At 33.4% G+C, this 17,930-nt stretch overlaps 1 protein-coding gene and 1 long non-coding RNA gene across 2 annotated transcripts; both read left to right on the plus strand.

Annotated features, from left to right (window-relative positions):
- The first annotated feature begins 1 nt into the window (after window position 1).
- LOC123557699 (uncharacterized) lies at window positions 2-16,487 on the plus strand. The gene is made up of 5 exons (XM_053544058.1): window positions 2-123; window positions 13,407-13,442; window positions 14,320-14,433; window positions 15,287-15,370; window positions 15,822-16,487. The coding sequence occupies exons 1-5, from the start codon at window positions 55-57 to the stop codon at window positions 16,101-16,103; spliced, it is 585 nt and encodes a 194-aa protein (XP_053400033.1). The 5' UTR covers window positions 2-54; the 3' UTR covers window positions 16,104-16,487.
- On the plus strand, window positions 236-12,725 carry LOC128557165 (uncharacterized). The gene is made up of 3 exons (XR_008371079.1): window positions 236-7,387; window positions 7,975-8,035; window positions 8,537-12,725. It is a non-coding gene; the product is annotated as an uncharacterized LOC128557165 (long non-coding RNA).
- Window positions 16,488-17,930: the final 1,443 nt, after the last annotated feature.

Consider the following 17,930-nt stretch of genomic DNA (forward strand, 5'->3'; position numbering starts at 1 on the left):
AATCTATGTTTGTTTCAGAATGTTTTCGACTTCTGTAAGCAGACATCCGAGAGCATGCTACTAAAGACAGAAGATGCTGTTAATTTCCTTTTCAAAGAGTACAACATACTGCAGGAAACAATGGTTTTTACTTTTTGCTTGACGTTGAAACTTAACAGATTGGCATTTTTAATCCACCCGCCACAAGTGGTGGGGGTGGGGGCGGGGGGGGGGTGGTTATAGGAATGGTCTCCGTCCGTCCTTCCGTCCTTCCGTAACATTTTGTGTCAGCTCTGTATCTCCTAAACCCCTTGAAGGATTTTCATGAAACTTGGATCAAATGGTCACCTCATCAAGACGATGTGCAGAATCCATAAGTCAGCCATGTAGGTTCAAGGTGAAGGTCATAACTCGAGGTCAAATGTTTGAGCCTTCCATTTCGTGTCTGCTCTGTATCTCTTAAACCCCTTGAAGGATAATCATAAAACTTAAATCAAATGATCACCTCATCAAGCCGATGTGCAGAACTTATGAGTCAGCCATGTCGGCTCAAGGTCAAGGTCACAACTCAAGGTCAAAAGTTTGAGCCTACCATTTTGTTTTCGCTCTGTATCTCTTTAACCTCTTGAAGGATAATTATGAAACTTAGAATAAAAGATCACCTCATCAAGACAATGTGCAAAACTCATGAGTCAGCCATGTCGGCTAAAGGTCAAGGTCTCAACTCAAGGTTAAAGGTTTGAGCCTTCCATTTTGTGTCCGCTCTGTATCTCCTAAACCCCTTGAAGTATTTTCATCAAACTTGGGTCAAATTATCACCTCATCAATACAATGTGCAGAATTGATGAGTCAGCCATGCCGGCTCAAGGTCAAGGTCACAAATTAGAGTCAAAGGTTTGAGCCTTCCATTTGGTGTTCATTTTGTATCTGCTAAACCCCTTGAAGGATCTACATTAAACTTGGATCAAATGATCACCTCATCAAGAACTCATGAATCAGCCATGTCAACTCAAGGTCAAGGTCACAACTCAAGGTCAGAGGTTTGAGTTCTCTATCTTCTAAACCCCTTTTAGGATTTTCATGAAATCTGGGTCAAATGATCACCTCATCTAGACGATGTGCAGAATTCATGAGTCAGCCATGTCAGTTCAAGCTCAAGGTCACAGCTCAAGGTCAAAGGTTTACCCTTTCACTATCCATACCAGTGGCGGGGGATTTAGCTGTCTTTCAGACTGCCTTTTGAAATTTAAATACCGAATCTATTTTGCAATAATAGCTTTATGCCTGATAAAAACATTTTCTTAAATATATATATATCTCCAAAACTGTATTTTTGAGGGGATGCGCTTTCTCGGGAAAAAAACAACAAAAAGCATGTTTCATATAAAATACGTATTCTTGTAAGCCGCCGCCTCACAGTTTGATGATATCAGCGAAGGCATTTTCCATCAAAATTTAGAAATTACTTGCATCTATATACTAGTTTGTCTCCAAATTTAACTTCACAGCGATTAAGCTCATAATTTCTCGCATATCCGTCTGTCGAGTAAAACAGGATCACGCTGTAAAACACACATTATTTTAGCAAAAGAAACGCGATTGTATTTGATAATTTAAAGTCATGAACCATTTAGAAATGATCAGTATTTAACATAATTAATTTGTCCTAAATTATAACGTAGAAACCACAAAAAAGTTAAACGACAGAAAACATGATATTACTATATAATTTTGTTTTGCTTGCGATATATGCTGTCTTAATGTAAACCAATGTTCAATGGATAAGCTCATATAAAGCAGAGTTTGTAAGTAAACCTTGTTTTTATCGACAGGCTTTCCATAAGCATTGAATTTACGCAAAAAAATGGGAAACTAGGTTTTGGACTGTTTGATGAATTTAAATTCTTTTAACTTTCTGACGCATTTAAAAATCTTTTTAATTAAACCTAACCTTTATGCCAAAGTCTGGATTCTAACTGTGTTGGAGTTTATTTCCTGTGAAATGGTTTTCTTTGCTGAATTGTTATGTTTTTTAATTTTCACAACGGGTCTATTTTGAGGTAGTACAAAATCTTGAGTAGATGATCTAAATAAGAAAATCGGTTTCTAGCTGCCCAATACGACTTATTTCTCACATAAATGTACTTACATTTGATCATGTCTGAATCAGTCAAACGCTAAAGGTTTATATTATGCGTCATGCTATTCATTTTTGACGTTTCTGAAACAAGGAAGCACGTTAAATATTTGCCAATTTGCTATGATTTACCATTAAAGCTCATCCGATACAATTCTTACAGCAAAAACGTGTTTCTTTTGCAAAAATGAGATACATGTATGCGTTACAGCATGAATCTGATTTAGCCAACATATTGGGGGTATGCAACAATATTAAACAAATTGCTTTGCAATTAAATTTTGAGACGGACTGTACATTTATGCTATACGTGATTGGTAAATATTTTTAAAGACTGAAAGATAAGGGGTCGACCATTTTAACTTGTAGGGTGTGTGTACGGTAGGGGATTGAGGGGAAGTTTTTCATGGAGACAAGAATAGTTTTGTTGCTTTATATGAAAGCCAGATTTTTTTTCAGAGTAAACCAAAGGTAATTTCTTTCCTTTTCAAAGATTTTTGTTATACTTTCGTTATTCAAAAACTAATAAGCACAAAACAGATATATACATTCTATCATTCTGTACTGAATAATTTTGCTTTAAGGTAGTTAATCAGATTTTTGGTCAACTAATGGATTTGTTCTTAACATTACAAGCAGATCATTTACACTTATTTGTCTTCACAAATTTCTTAATACATGTCCGATTTTCACTAAAACTATTTATTGTTAGTTTAGCATAAGAATAAATTTTGTAAACACATTTTCCCTAAGAAATGATATTAATATAAGCACTATTGTGTGAAAGGTGTCAAAGATTTGCATTGACGAGTACAGATTTTGCCAAAATTCATTAGAAATGCAAGTTTATAAACTTTATAAACTCATTACCTCCCTTTGTCTATCTTGGTTGCACAAGATAGATTTAAACACTTTTGTATTAAAGGGAGATAATTGCAAAATTTCATAAAAAGTAACAAATTATACATTTCCAACAGGGATCTAACTTTGTGTAATGGGTCTTTCCGTTCCTTAAATAAATCTCTAAAGAAATACATGAAAACTGAAAAATTCAGAAAATGTTGCTCAGATGTGATTGACTACCTTTAAAGCTGCTCGCCCGCAGAAAGGTTTATGGATTCACCGCACTATATGGTTATGTAGGAAAAAGTAAAGCGTTGCAAACGGTTTATTATTTTTCAATATAGCCATATAGTGCTGTGAATCCGTAAACTTGTCTTCATTAGCCATTTTCTCAAAACGCTTCGTAGATTTTCGCTTATTTTGTTGATTTTACCTTTTCATTTTATATTCATGTTACAAAAATGTTGCTTTTGGGAAATTTATTTTTTTCGACCAAACTGAGGGCGAGCAGCTTTAAGTATATAAAATAGATAAATGCAAGTCTTTTTGGATAAATTTTTAGATAAAATCAGTCTGTTCCAAATTATAGTCCCTAACTTTGACCTATGTAACAAACTTCTAGGAGCAAAATGTTAGGTATACCAAATAACACAAATAAATGAACCACCAGGGGCACGACCAGGGGCCAAAAATGGTTACTGAGGGACAAATTTTGGTGGGGGTACGGGTGCATGATCCCTGGAAAAAAAATTGAATGGGAAAACAGCTCTCGTGCATTTTGATGTTTATTTTTGTATTTAATTTTCATCCAAACTTCTGAAATTATTGAGTATTTTTCAAAAACAATTGCTTTTAGGTAAAACAAATGACATAACTATCTAGACCTTATGCAAGCTGCAAGTTGTCTGATTGGTAAAGAAAGGGAGAAGACGCAAAATATCTTGCGTAAATATATGAGACTCTGGATCTGTTCCCTGCTCTGGTTTTCCTTGACATAGGTTTATTATAATGTTACTGATACATTTTTTTACCATATTTTAAAGTGCAGTAAGCAGAAGATTTTTGTTAAACTGACCTTAAATTTGAATTTTAGGCTCTCCGAAAGGTATGCTTGCTGCTTTTTTGGTTGGTGCATTTGATTTGTGAATGTCAGGTCCTGAATTATTAAGGGTTTTAACATTAAAATATAGTTGTCGGTTACTCTCAGTTATTTTAGGTATGCATTATATAATAGAAAACCTGGCCTTAGAAAACAACAGTTATCGGAGGACAGTAACACTTGACAATTTAACATTCTTATCAATAAAGAAAGAAATACAAAAGTAAAAAACGGATATTGCTTTCTGAAAATGCAACACAGAGTTATTGAACCTTTACAATCTAGTACAGCCTGTCAAAGTGAACAAACGTGTGAAGTTCCGATATGGGTACTGAGATACCAGCTTACATTCAAAATCATAACCAAAATTTGCTAAGTTGAAAAAGGGGCATAATTTTGTAAAAAGAATAATAATTATGGAACCTATTAGGTGCAAGTTAATTCATAATGGTGAATAAATGTGTAAAGATTGAATCCATTCCAATAAGTGGTTAATGGGATACTAGCTTACATACAAAAACTATGCATAATCGGTATGCCGACAATTGGGTGAGCACAATAGTTTTATTCTTCAAATAGTCATGATAAAAGAATTTTATTAGAAAGCGAGACATTTGGAAGTAATATGTACATGTCTATAATAAATTATAGTGAGTTTTAGGATAAAGTTCTTAGGATGATCTTATCAGTAAGAAGGAAAGATATATACATACACACACACAAACGATTGTGCTCTCTTTTTCTACCGCCTTAAAGTAACGATTGCACCTATGTATACTGTTTAGTGTTCAAATATTGAAATTATCAGTGTACATATTGTAGGTAAAATCCATGCAGTCTTCCTCGGCAATAATTGCTATTAAAACCTCGATGGAAATGCTGCTTTTCCCGAATAACTGGGAAAGAGTGTTCTGTAATGATTAATAAAGAATATTCAGAGTAAACTAATGGAGTTTTTTTAAAGACATTATCTGACTTGTAAACAGAACATTTCTTTTCAGTGATTTGGACGCCAGATTTGATTTCTTTTTCAATATGTTGAAGCGAGAATATTCTTTTCAATCGAATTCATGGTCAGCTCCCCCAAGCACCAGAATATCAAATGGTCGGCCCCTAGGGAACATTTTCCCGTCCTTAAGGGTTAACCAGTAAATCATGACGCACAGATTACTCACAACTCAAATTTATTTTCAGATATAACTGTCACGTGTGCAACATGTAAAAACAATTAGTTGCAAAATGAATTCAGTGCCACGAAAATGAGCCACTGTACCACAGTACCTAAGAAGAGTCAATTTTGTAAAATGTAGCTCATTTCCAATTTCATACCCATCGCAAAATTATTTACAAGATGCGAGGAAGACGGAATCTTGTTTTATTTTAAAACTACGCTTCCTGGTTTCTTTGAAAAATGCATATTTGTTTGCGTCGAAATTCTACAACAAAGTGATTGATTCTTGTATTTACATCTTGTGTTATTTCCCAATGACAGACATACATTTTACACACAATTTCGTGTCAATAAAGATATTCAGTATTTTCTCTGTAAATGCGAATCTGCTGCATTTAGCTTTCATGTAACTGAATTTAAACAAGAGTAACTTGTATGAAGACCAGCAACTGCATTTATTTGGCGAAGCATGGCGTTATTTCCTGCTCTTTGTTTAATTAATATATATGGTCCATGTCACTACTTAAGACCAATTCTCAGTAAGAACCAAAAAAAGTTGGAAACTCATAGTCACAGATTTCCTTTAAACTGATTTTTTCCTGAAGAGGGTGCAAACTTAAGAAAATCCTGTTTTTCATTTTTTCAATATATGTCCCGGTTACCATGGAAACGAGGATGCAAATCCCCAACTTGCTTAATTTTCAAAAAAGTAGGGGTGCATGCCTATTTTGTTATCTGGAAAGTACTAGAAAGTGTCCTTTATTTTCTTACTTGAAAATTTTAAAGGCAAATGAACAAGGTTTCATACCAAACTAATATTTCCAAATATTTATTTGTTTCTTGTATGATCTAGACTTTTATCTGCAAGAAAAAATATATTTATGGGGCAAAACATATGTTTATATTGTGCTCTACATCTTGAAAAGTGCACAGGTCTCAGCAGAAAAGTATATTTGTTTGTATAAAGGGAAGATGATATTTCAAAAAGAAACATAAATCGTAGTGGGTCATTCAGACACATTCTTGTAGATTTGGGCCAAAGTTTATGATTTGGGGCATTTTTCCTATTTTTATTACCTCCCCTTGATGCTCTTCATTTAGGAAACCACAAAGAGCTTATCTAAGTTTACTTCCTGGATTATGCTGAATTCAGATTTCTACTCGGAGTTTGCAAATTTTTAGTATATAGATACAATAACAGTCAGATTTTATGCTAAATGGGCATGTGATGCTTGGATGTGTCCCTTCAAACCAAGTCCACGTTTAAAATTTGCTTAATAGCAACGTTGTTTGGGGAAAATACTCTAGCAGAAAAGAGTCTAAACTGTGGATAGACATCCGAGTCTGTCATCTGTCTGTTTATCTCCATAAGTGAAGTTTGTATCAACTGACTAAGGATCAGTGTTAAAGGATAACGCTACAACACAGGTGAGTCTCATAATATTTTATGTTTTAATATGACATGTAAAAATTTCAAGCTATGCAAGATATGTGCTTACTTCCTTCAACAGATTCAAGTTCAACAGTTCAAAGACCATACAGAGGTTATTTTCTTAAATATTGGACAGACATTTCTTATTATTTTACCAAGATAAAACTTACAGGCATTTTCCCATCATTTTGGGTATACCATGCACCAACACCAGTGGAATTGGGAAAATGCTCTCAGAAATTGTCTAATGTGGAAATTATCCAAATTAGAATCAACCAAAATCTATGTAAAGATATTTTTTGTGTAAACTATTAATGGATTACATTTCAGTAATTGAGCAACACTATAAATGTTGTTGTAATAACCTAAATATAGATATATACAAATTTTCAAAACCATTTTAAAACATCAAACACCCATATAAGGTATCACATTTGGGAATTTCATATGCAGACTGGGAAGAAACATACTTTCTTTGGGATTACCTCCTTTTATTGGAGCTAGATTTATAATGGAAAAAACCCTGATTTTAGTTGTAAATGACCATTAGCATGCTTTTTATGTTATTTGTAAAAAGCAGATAAAGACATATATTTTCATTTCAAAATGTATATATTTTTGTAAATTTATTTGTTTTGTTTTTCAGCTGTAAGTTGTTTCTTTTGAAAATGACTGCTTGGTGATAAAGTTTCAAACAACTATGAAGTGAGTGGATGTTCTAGAGAGGTAATCATAATAAATTTAGACATTTGCAACAGTGTATGTGTTAGCCAAAGTACCTGTAGAAATATAGACTTACTGAAGTAAAAACTCACTGAATGCTGAAAAATGAAAACATCTAATTGCATCCATTGCTTAGGTCAGCATGTTTTAATCTGCACATGCCTGTTTTACTCTTTTACAAGTACATACTGAATGTAAATGGTTTGTGTCAAAGTTAATATGGTTTTTTTATATATATATTTACACCTCAGAGGCCTACATGTATTTAAATAAAGAATGAAGTCCCTCACATGCCCATATTCATATTCATACAAGTATGAAATCTTGACCTCTCAATCTATGATACAAGAATAGCTACTAGGACTTCATATAACTTAAATTGACATACATTTGTATTGTGACTATAAATATTGATAAGTTTTTGAAATTTTAAAATATACCCTTTTTCAGAAAAGGACCCTCTGCACATGTATGAGAAACAGATTTTACCTTTAAAGTGGTCCATATAATGTTGAAAAGGATGAAATTCTGTGTCTGTCAAAATGTAACAACAGTAACAACCATTTTAGTTTGATCTGTGTTTATTCCAGACTAATTCTTCAAAGAATGAATGATCATCATCATCCTTATATTGGAATAAAAGGAAGGAAGGTATCTACATTTTATTTATAGTTTATCTTAGTGTCTGATCAGGTCTGATTTCAGATCTTTATAAATGCTTGATTGAATGTTATTTTTTGACAAATATTTATGAACTTTGTTTAGAATTTCATGTATCTTAAATTTAATCAAAGTGTAGCAAAATCAAAAGTATTTAATGTATTTCATACAATTGTTCCTTTTAGAATCATTTCAAGGAGGGGGAGGTCTATGTGATAAATTATTTTCATTAAAAGAATGAAGGAAAGATGTATATATTAAACATTTACTTATACAAAATTTATTAAATGATTGAAATAGTGTATGTAAATTTTATTCATTTACAAATTTGTGAGAGGAAACCCTCCAGCTGGCTTGTAGAAGATCAGTAGTTCTGCCCAGTAACATGATGTTACAAATATTTTAACTGGAGAGCCCATCCCCATCCCACCACCACCCATATTCAAATGAAAGACATTCAGATTGTTATTCTCTCACATCTGTATTTTTCAGTGACAGCTACATGGTAAAAGTAAATGCAGTCAGAAGACCTCTGATACCACCTGAAGAGCCAGCCTTCTCAAGATTCTGTATCAAATAAAAATAACAAGGACTGCTAAAATACTTTTTATAACTTGCAAATGTACAGTCTGTGACTCATCTCTGTAGTAGAGGACACAAGTTTGAAATGCATTATGTCATTGTGAATGCAAAATGTTTATGAAAATAGTGTGTGTGTTTTCCAAATAGAGAGGCTGAAAGTGGGGAATCATCAATTAGTGTTTTTGGAATAAGTTTAAACATGGACATCTGAATAATGAAGATCTGTCCTTTTTTTGGATTGCCACAGACCAAAATAATGATTGGTGCCTTTGACATAAATAGCAGAACTATCACTGGACACCCTGAAGAGGGACTTATGTTGTTTGCATTAATATTTCTTTTTCAGATTTATGGAAAAGAATTAGAGCGTCATTTCTAAAAAATGTTGATAGTTGTTTAACCAAAGGCCCAGTAAATGAAAAATATCTTTATTCTTGACTTTACATCAAAATTTAAAAAATCTGATATTGTTTGATTACTTTTGCATGTATAACATTAAATTTGTTATATTTAAATTTGATAAAATTTAATGTATTTTTAAAAAGATGCACTTGAACATATCTAAATGGAATAAACGCATGACAGTATTTGAATATTTGTAAAAAGAAAAGCACATATTTTGCAGTTCTCATCAGATTTGGATACCAATTTACAGCATAATTATACATGAAGGCTTATTACTCAAACATATGCAAATCTAATTGTATATTTTCTACCATAGATAATTTTATTTCATATAGATTTTTTAAATCTATAAAAAAATACTGAGAAAATATAGCAAAATAATGATTGAATTAGTATACTTGATTTTGTGAGACTGTTGAAATATTACAATTCTTTTTCCCTCTTAGGCCTGTATCATAAAATCATATTTTCTGATGAAATTTATTTTTTTAAGTATGTCTGCAATGCAGATTTTAATGAAAATTCATACATTTGTAAAGTTACCTATATTGTGTTAGGTAATAACTTGAGCCCATATATACTAATTGGCCAATGATTAAAGAGAACATTTGAGTTTCTAGCTGACTTTCTGACTAATTTAAGACCTCATTCATGTAACAACATCTATTAATCTTCAGAAATCCAGTAAAATTGTCATCTGTAAAACATGTTTCATTCTAAGATATACAAGGCATATATCATCCTATTTTACCAGCATGTATTTACTTTAATAAATAAAGTAGATTTAGTTGTGTATTTTGATATATTTTGGAAAAAGCATTAGGAGATATGTCTGCAACTGCAGTTTGTATTAACTGAGTATTTACTGGCACTGGAATGTGCATGATCAGGGTTTTTCTGAATAAACTTAGTAAAGTCTTAAATCTACATTATCTATAGCTATCGGTAAAAAGTCTGACCATTGTCTTGATAGTTTGAAAGAATTAAATACATTTGAGCCGTGCCATGAGAAGACCAACATAGTGGCTTTGCGACCAGCAAAGATCCAGAGCAGCCCGCGCAGTCTGGTCAGGATTCATCCTGTTCGCTTTCAAAGCATATTACAATTAGAGAAACTGTTAGCGAACAGCATGGATCCTGACCAGACTGTGCTGATGCACAGGCTGGTATGGATCCATGCTGGTCGCAAACGCACTATGTTGGTTTTCTCATGGCGCGGCTCATTTAAAGTTGTATCTAGCAAAATATTGACTAAATTGTTCTGTAGATCATTTGATTTAATTTGATTGTTAAATAAAGAATGTGCATCATGGTTGTTGTTACATGAACATATTGTATATTTTTTTAATATCATGATATTTTTCAGTCTTGGATATACACTGTTATTATGTCTCCCCCAGGAGACATATTGTTTTTGCCCTGTCCGTCCGTCCGTCCGTCCGTCCGTCCGTCTGTACGTCACACTTCATTTCCGAGCAATAACTGGAGAACCATTTGACCTAGAACCTTCAAACTTCATAGGGTTGTAGGGCTGCTGGAGTAGACGACCCCTATTGTTTTTGGGGACACTCCGTCAAAGGTCAAGGTCACAGGGGCCTGAACATTGAAAACCATTTCTGATCAATAACTAGAGAACCACTTGACCCAGAATGTTGAAACTTCATAGGATGATTGATCATGAAGAGTAGATGACTCCTATTGTTTTTGGGGACACTCCGTCAAAGGTCAAGGTCACAGGGGCCTGAACATTGAAAACCATTTCCGATCAATAACTAGAGAACCACTTGACCCAGAATGTTGAAACTTCATAGGATGATTGTACATGCAAAGTAGATGACCCCTATCGATTTTGGGGTCACTCCATTAAAGGTCAAGGTCACAGGGGCCTGAACATTGAAAACCATTTCCGGTCAGTAACTTGAGAACCACTTGACCCAGAATGTTGAAACTTAATAGGATGATTGGTCATGCAGAGTAGATGACCCCTAACGATTTTGGGGTCACTCTGTGAAAGGTCAAGATCACAGGAGCCTGAACATTGAAAACCATTTCCGGTCAGTAACTTGAGAACCACTTGACCCAGAATGATGAAACTTCATAGGATGATTGGTCATGCAAAGTAGATGACCCCTAACTATTTTAGGGTCACTCTGTTAAAGGTCAAGGCCACAGGGGCCTGAACATGGAAAACCATTTCCAATCAATAACTTGAGAACGTCTCGACCCAGAATGTTGAAACTTCATAGGATGATTGTTCATGCAGAGTAAATTACCCCTATTGTTTTTGGGGTCACTCCGTTAAAGGTCAAGGTCACAGGGGCCGGAACATTGATAACCAGTTCCGATCAATAACTTGAGAACCACTTGACCCAGAATGTTGAAACTTCATAGGATGATTGAACATGCAGAGTAGATGACCCCTATTGATTTTGGGGTCAGTCTATTAAAGGTCAAGGTCACAGTGGCCTGTTCATGTAAAATCATTTTTTGGAAATAACTTGAGAACCACTTGACCTACAATGTTGAAACTTAATAGGATGATTGGACATGCAGAGTAGATGACTCCTAATTATTTTGAGGTCACTTGATCAAAGGTCAAGGTCACAGGAGCCTGAACAGTGACTTGAGAACCACTAGGCCAAGAGTGTTGAAATTTAGCGGGATGACTGGACATGCCAAGTAGATGATCCCTATTGCAGCCAACCATCAGTGTCTCTTTGACTTTCGCTCCTGACCCCTATTGACTTCTTGCCTATAGGACTTTGCATTGGGGGAGACATGCGCTTTTTGTACAAAAGCATTTTCTAGTTTGTTCATAATTTTGAATTGTATTTAAAATGTATATATTAAATCAAATGGTGGAGTAGACATGATTTTGCTTTTACTACTATTTGTTTCCATGGCAGCAAAATGATTTCCAAAGGTGAAAGGACACTGTCTTTACACAAACACACATAGATATTTTTGTTATTTTATCCAAAAATGTCATTTAATATTAATGGCTTTATAGTAACTGCAGCAAAAAAATAACTATGATTTAAAGTTCTTTTTTAATGCAAGATGAATGTTGTAACCATGGCAACTTGAAAAAAAAATTGAACAGTCAGGACAAGTAACCATACAATACCTTAAAGGCCAGTATCAGTTGGTTATGAGTATTTCCAACTGCTTTGAAACTCAAAATTAGTTTACCCAAAAGAAGGAAAAGTGCATACAAGGTTGTTGAGAACTGACCTTGTGACAATGCTTTATGCTTCAAAGATCATTATTATGGTTATATCCTTCTTAATTCTGCCCAGAATGTGCTTCAGGTGCGTGAGATGCATTGACAGTTTGCAGATGAACTTTTCTTGTTTCATAGAATACAAAATTGATACAGAAAGTGCTTTAAAAAGGTCTGAATTATAATTTTCTTGTACGTTGCCATGGTAACGGAACATTCTCCTTAATTTCTAGACAAAGTGTTGGACAGTATAACTTTGTAAAATGATTTTACATGAAATACTTATGTTTTGCAATAATTCTGTATCTGGCAATGTAATATTATTTCAGGTTATTCTGTAATTTAGGCGTAAATGAGTTTGCTGAAAACTCATTTTTTTGTCAATTTTCAAAATTCTGTAAAAAGCTCAAATATGAATGACCCACTAAAATTCCTCCTTAAATTGAAATGGGTATCATAGCTCAGCTGAATCCATACAAGTAATATATTCAGATGCGTGCACTTTTTTTTCTATTAGAAGTTGGAAAATATACATGCAGGCCAATTTTTAAAGATAATATAAAATTTTAAAAGAGGGTATATATAAAATTGTTGCTTCTAAAATTGTGAAAATGTTGAAAGACAATATTTGCTTTAAATAATTACTTCAGGTATGTATTTCAGGCAAATATGAAAATTAGTGCTTTATTTCAGACATAGAGACCACTATGTGTGAAGAAAATTGTAACATTTTAGTAAAATTTGACTCTCAGAAATTGCCATTTTTCGCAAAAAGTATAATGTTCCCGTTTCCATGGTAACCAGAGCTGATTCATATCTTTTCGCCCTTAATTCTTCATATATGGCTTGAATACTAAAAAGGGTGCAAATATGAAGTAATTCTGAGACTATGAGTTTCCGACACCTTCTTTAATTTTTTGGTTCTTACAGAGAATTGGTCTTAAATACAACTATATTTGTAACAGTAAATTTTGTAATTTTGTTTACCATACAGTCATAAAGCTGAGATGAGGTGATGAATCAATATAAAATGATAATCTGCTTTAGATAATAGAACAAATCTAATTTTGATAACTTCTACTGCCTTATGAATAAGTGCCTAGCACAATAAGTAATGTTTGTCGCATCTCTTATTTTTTCGATTTGTTTCAGACTGATTCACAACACATGAAGATGACAAAGAGAAGGGTAGGGAATTATTTGTTTTTTCATGAATTCTTAATATCAGTTTCAAATACTTATACATATAGTTAAAATCTTAGTTATAATGGCCGTTATAAAGCTACAAACCTCAGATTTAATGGCTGCCATAGACCTACAAAATCTCCGTTTTACTGGTTACTACAGACCTACAAACTCAGTTTTAATGGCTGTTTAGTAACTACAAATCTCTGTTTAAATGGTTTCTACAGTTACAATGTCCAGGTTTCATGGCTGCTATACAAGTACAAATTTAAGTTTTATTGTCTGTTAAACAGCTACAAATCTCAGTTTTTTTATGGCTGCAACAGAGCAACAAAATTCAGTTTTACAGTTGAAAGCCTCCGTTGTAATGGCTGCTTTACATCTTCAAATCTCGATTTTTAAGGGCTATTCAACTGCAAATCTCAGATTTAATGGCTGCTACAGGGCTACAAATCTCATTTTCAATGGCTGTTACAGAGCTACAAAGTTCAGGTTTAATTACTACTACGTACAGAGCTACAAAGATCAGTTTTCATGGCTGCTACAAAGCTACGGTTCAAATTCAGAATTATCGTCATTTTTTATAACGTCGGATTTTCTTTTACTTGAAGCAGGAACAGCTGCCTGTTAATCTTACAAAATGACAATCTTTCAAAAATGTTTCAAAGAACAAGAGTTTAAAATCTGAAATGTGTCTTTGTCTTTTGTTATTTTATTTCTCTTTGACATTTGTTGCGTAAAAAATTAATATGGGAAACTGATAAATGTATAGTAAAATTATCCGTCAGTTAATGATCTATGCTTTATTTGATCCGGTTACAATCTACGTTTGATAAATTGTATACACTTGTATACACTGTTGATATTTTTTTCTATTAAGGTGTCCAGCATAAAACTTCCTACCAGCTTACAAAATGATATTCAATTGCAAGAAAGATGGAGAAGGAAATCACCAAAGGATGGTTTACATAAACAATCTGTCGGGACCTTGAGGGTTTGTTTATGTTTTACCTTGCTACTTTCGCTATACGAGGGTGTTTTTCAAAATGTTTTGTTACTGGTACACTCCACACATAAGTACATGCTTTTCATGTTTATTTGCTATATGCATGTAAAGAGTAAAAAACAAAATGTAAGGATCGATTTCCAGGAAGAATAGAGCTCCCCAAACACAGCAAAAGAACTTACAATGCAAAGTGGGCATGCAACAAAACGAAACAATTTTGTTTTGTATTTCTTCACCTTAAAAATGTTATCTATGCGATGATTTTACAATAAAATTATCCTTGGAAGCGCAATCCATCAGTGCTTACAACAGATACCAAGGGCAGATCATCCTACCACTTTTAGACAAGAGATATAGCATCTACACATATGAATTTCTGGTCAGGCGAAATTCTTTGAGGAGTTGGTATATGTGTTATTTAGATAGATTTTTTACGTCCAGTAATAGAACTTTTGAAGCGTCGTCGTTAGATGGCAGTAGGGGTGGTGAGGGTTGAGGGTAATATATTTCCGCAAGTTTCCATTTGTCAGTGAGAAACGGACAGAGTCCTTATTTAGTCTGAGGCATATACCTTTTTTATCATTTAATACATTTGGTTTTTAAAATGATATTTTTTACCACATACAGACATATGATGAGCTCTTGATTTTCATTTTGAAGTAATAGCATGGGACAGCAAATATATTATTCCATATGTTTGAGAATTATTTAAAGGCGTATAAAGCGAAAAATGTTATCAATAATTAAAGCTTGACACTAGTACCATTAATATATTACAGTGCTTTTATAAATGGTTTCTGGAGTGTTTGAATAGATTTTAAATTGTTTTACCTGTTTACAGGTTAAAAAATCAGACGTAGTCTCGAGTCATATAAAGACGCTGCGAAAGGAGATATCGGAGTCCATGGCCCCAGTTGTCCAGAAGGTAACTTTCATTCACCGTTGACATTTTCCTTTTAACAAACTGTAACTAAGTAAGCATAATGGTTGTTGTGAAAGTGGCAGCTTGTATGTTAAACTAATTATTTCAATTCAACATTTATTTTGACTATAAAATAAAACATGCAGGTAGATTGACTACAATAGCACTTAATTTTCAAAACAAGTTCTGTATTAAAATACATTTGAATGTAACTTCATGGACATCATACCCCTATCATATCTAAATCAATGTTGCCTTAGAACTGTATTCGATCCTGAATATGGCACGAATGAACGCTATACTTTTCCGAGAAAACGGTAAATTGAAGCTCTATATATTACATTTACTTCTTTTATTGTTTCACTTCGTCCGTAAATATTGCAATGTTAGTGTATTGTAGACAATGATATTTTATTTTCATGCATTTGTTTCACATATATACTTGTGTTTTAAGGCTTACACAAGTGATTGCTGGAAAGATGGAAAGTTTGTTCCGGAGCTTAAACCATTCATAAGGAAATGTACTTTTCTCTGTTGGATGATGGTTGTTCAGGCACCTTCAATGAATTTTCATATGGTTGATGCGAACAAGGATGTTAATTTTGACAAGAATATGTATAAAGAATACACATCTAGGGGACCACTGATAAAGTATGTTGTTTGGCCAGCTTTGTTGCTACATGAGGACGGACCGATGGTCAGCAAAGGTGTTGCACAGGGATATGATTACTCTTGAAAACTTACATTAATCTTGATGAAAAGAATTACAATGCAAACTTGATTTAAAGAGATAAGCAAGTGCATCGTTCTTTCTCCGTTCTGAATCGAAATTTTTTTAGTTCTGATATATGGACCAATGGTTGGCAAAGGTGTTGCACAGGGATATATGATTACTCTTGAAAACTTCCAATTCTTTATGAAAAGAACATGTGCAGACTTGACTTAAAGAGATAAGCATAGCTCTTTCTCCGTTCTTAATCGGAAAAGTTTTAGTTTTTATATGTTCATTGCCTTTTAGAGGTATATCTGAATCAACGTCAAGAAACATATTGTTTCTACCATGAAAATTTATAAATGTAAAAATATGTACAAGAAGTGCATACATAAAAGTTACAGACTACAGACTATTACCTTTTTATTGAAAAAGGGGATATCAGTGTCGATACCAGCATCTGTACGAAAACATTTGACATTATTCATTTTCTGTTTCTTGCCAGGCTTCATAAAGTTAGTTTTCTAACTATTAAGTGAATGTAAATTTTTTAGAGTTATATGGCAGATTTCTATTTGTTTATTTATTTGCTGTAATGAGTGTGTGGTATGAAACAAGATGCTTGCTTAATCATTCAAACATTTTGGAAACAAGGGGATAACTGTTGTAAAAATGAATGGCTTAATTATTTATTGTAGATTGTCCCGCTGTCATTGGCCTTACATTTAGACTACTAGTTAAAGGTTTAAAATATTGTCCGAAGCCAAACCTCATACTGTTATGTAACTGAAGCAAGATATTTTCGAAATCACTAGAAAATTACTTCTTAAAGAATACTAGTACTTTGCCTCTTTTAAAGATAATTGTAAATCTACTTTTATCTTGTAAAGACTCCATATTTGATTTGGAAATATCCATCTTACACCCTGGGTGTAAGATGACTCTCGTGCTGTAAATGACGTATTACGAACTTCCTATATGTAGAAGATTTATGTAGTAGTTTAAATTTTATTAAATCCACCTTGACAGTTCCTCTTTGTTCCTGTTTAAATACGCTGTATATAAGAAATAGTTCTAAAAAGAAAGCCGTTCGATTGATTTTATTTTTTTTTATTTTTTTTTTTTTGAAAATATGTATGCAGGTGCTTCTTTTCCGCCTAAACAGATACATTTGAGGCCGGAAATTCCCATCTGCACCGACAACCAGTGAAAGAATCCTATATTCTCTAACAATTCAAGATGCTCCTGAATCATGCGATAACAAAAATATGGATCAAGTCATTCCTTTGGTACGTACCTACAATCCGTCTTTGCCCAATATTGGTAAAGTAATAAACCAATATTGGAATCTTCTTAAGTACTCTCAACATAAGAGTGTTAAATATCTAACTCTAAAACTATAAGCATATAGTTGCTTACAAAAGACCCAAGAACATTCAAGATGTTAAAATTCATTTTAAGCTGAGCAAGAAAGACAGAAATGGTAGCGTAAGTAAATGTTATAGACGTCGCCGCTGTACACACTGTTTAAATATAAATGAAGATAATTCTTTTTTAGTACCACCAATTCATGTTGCTGTAATGTGAGACATGATTGTCATGCAGATAAATGAAGTTATTTACTTATTAATATTTAAGAATGTTTTAAACAGTATGTTTGACATGCCGTGAATTCCCAGTCAAAATTACCACTTTAGATTTTCGTAGTAGAGAACTGTGGCAAGTCTATATCTGCATGTAGTTTTCGTGTGGCTATCGATGTGTAACATTAACGTATTCGCATTGACCGTTAATTATAGGCTATAGCATTTATTTTTATCCATCGGTATTTAACAAATTAGAAGAGTTAAA

The sequence above is a fragment of the Mercenaria mercenaria genome, chromosome 5 (genome assembly GCF_021730395.1).
Source record: "Mercenaria mercenaria strain notata chromosome 5, MADL_Memer_1, whole genome shotgun sequence".
NCBI classification, from domain to species: Eukaryota; Metazoa; Mollusca; class Bivalvia; order Venerida; family Veneridae; genus Mercenaria; species Mercenaria mercenaria.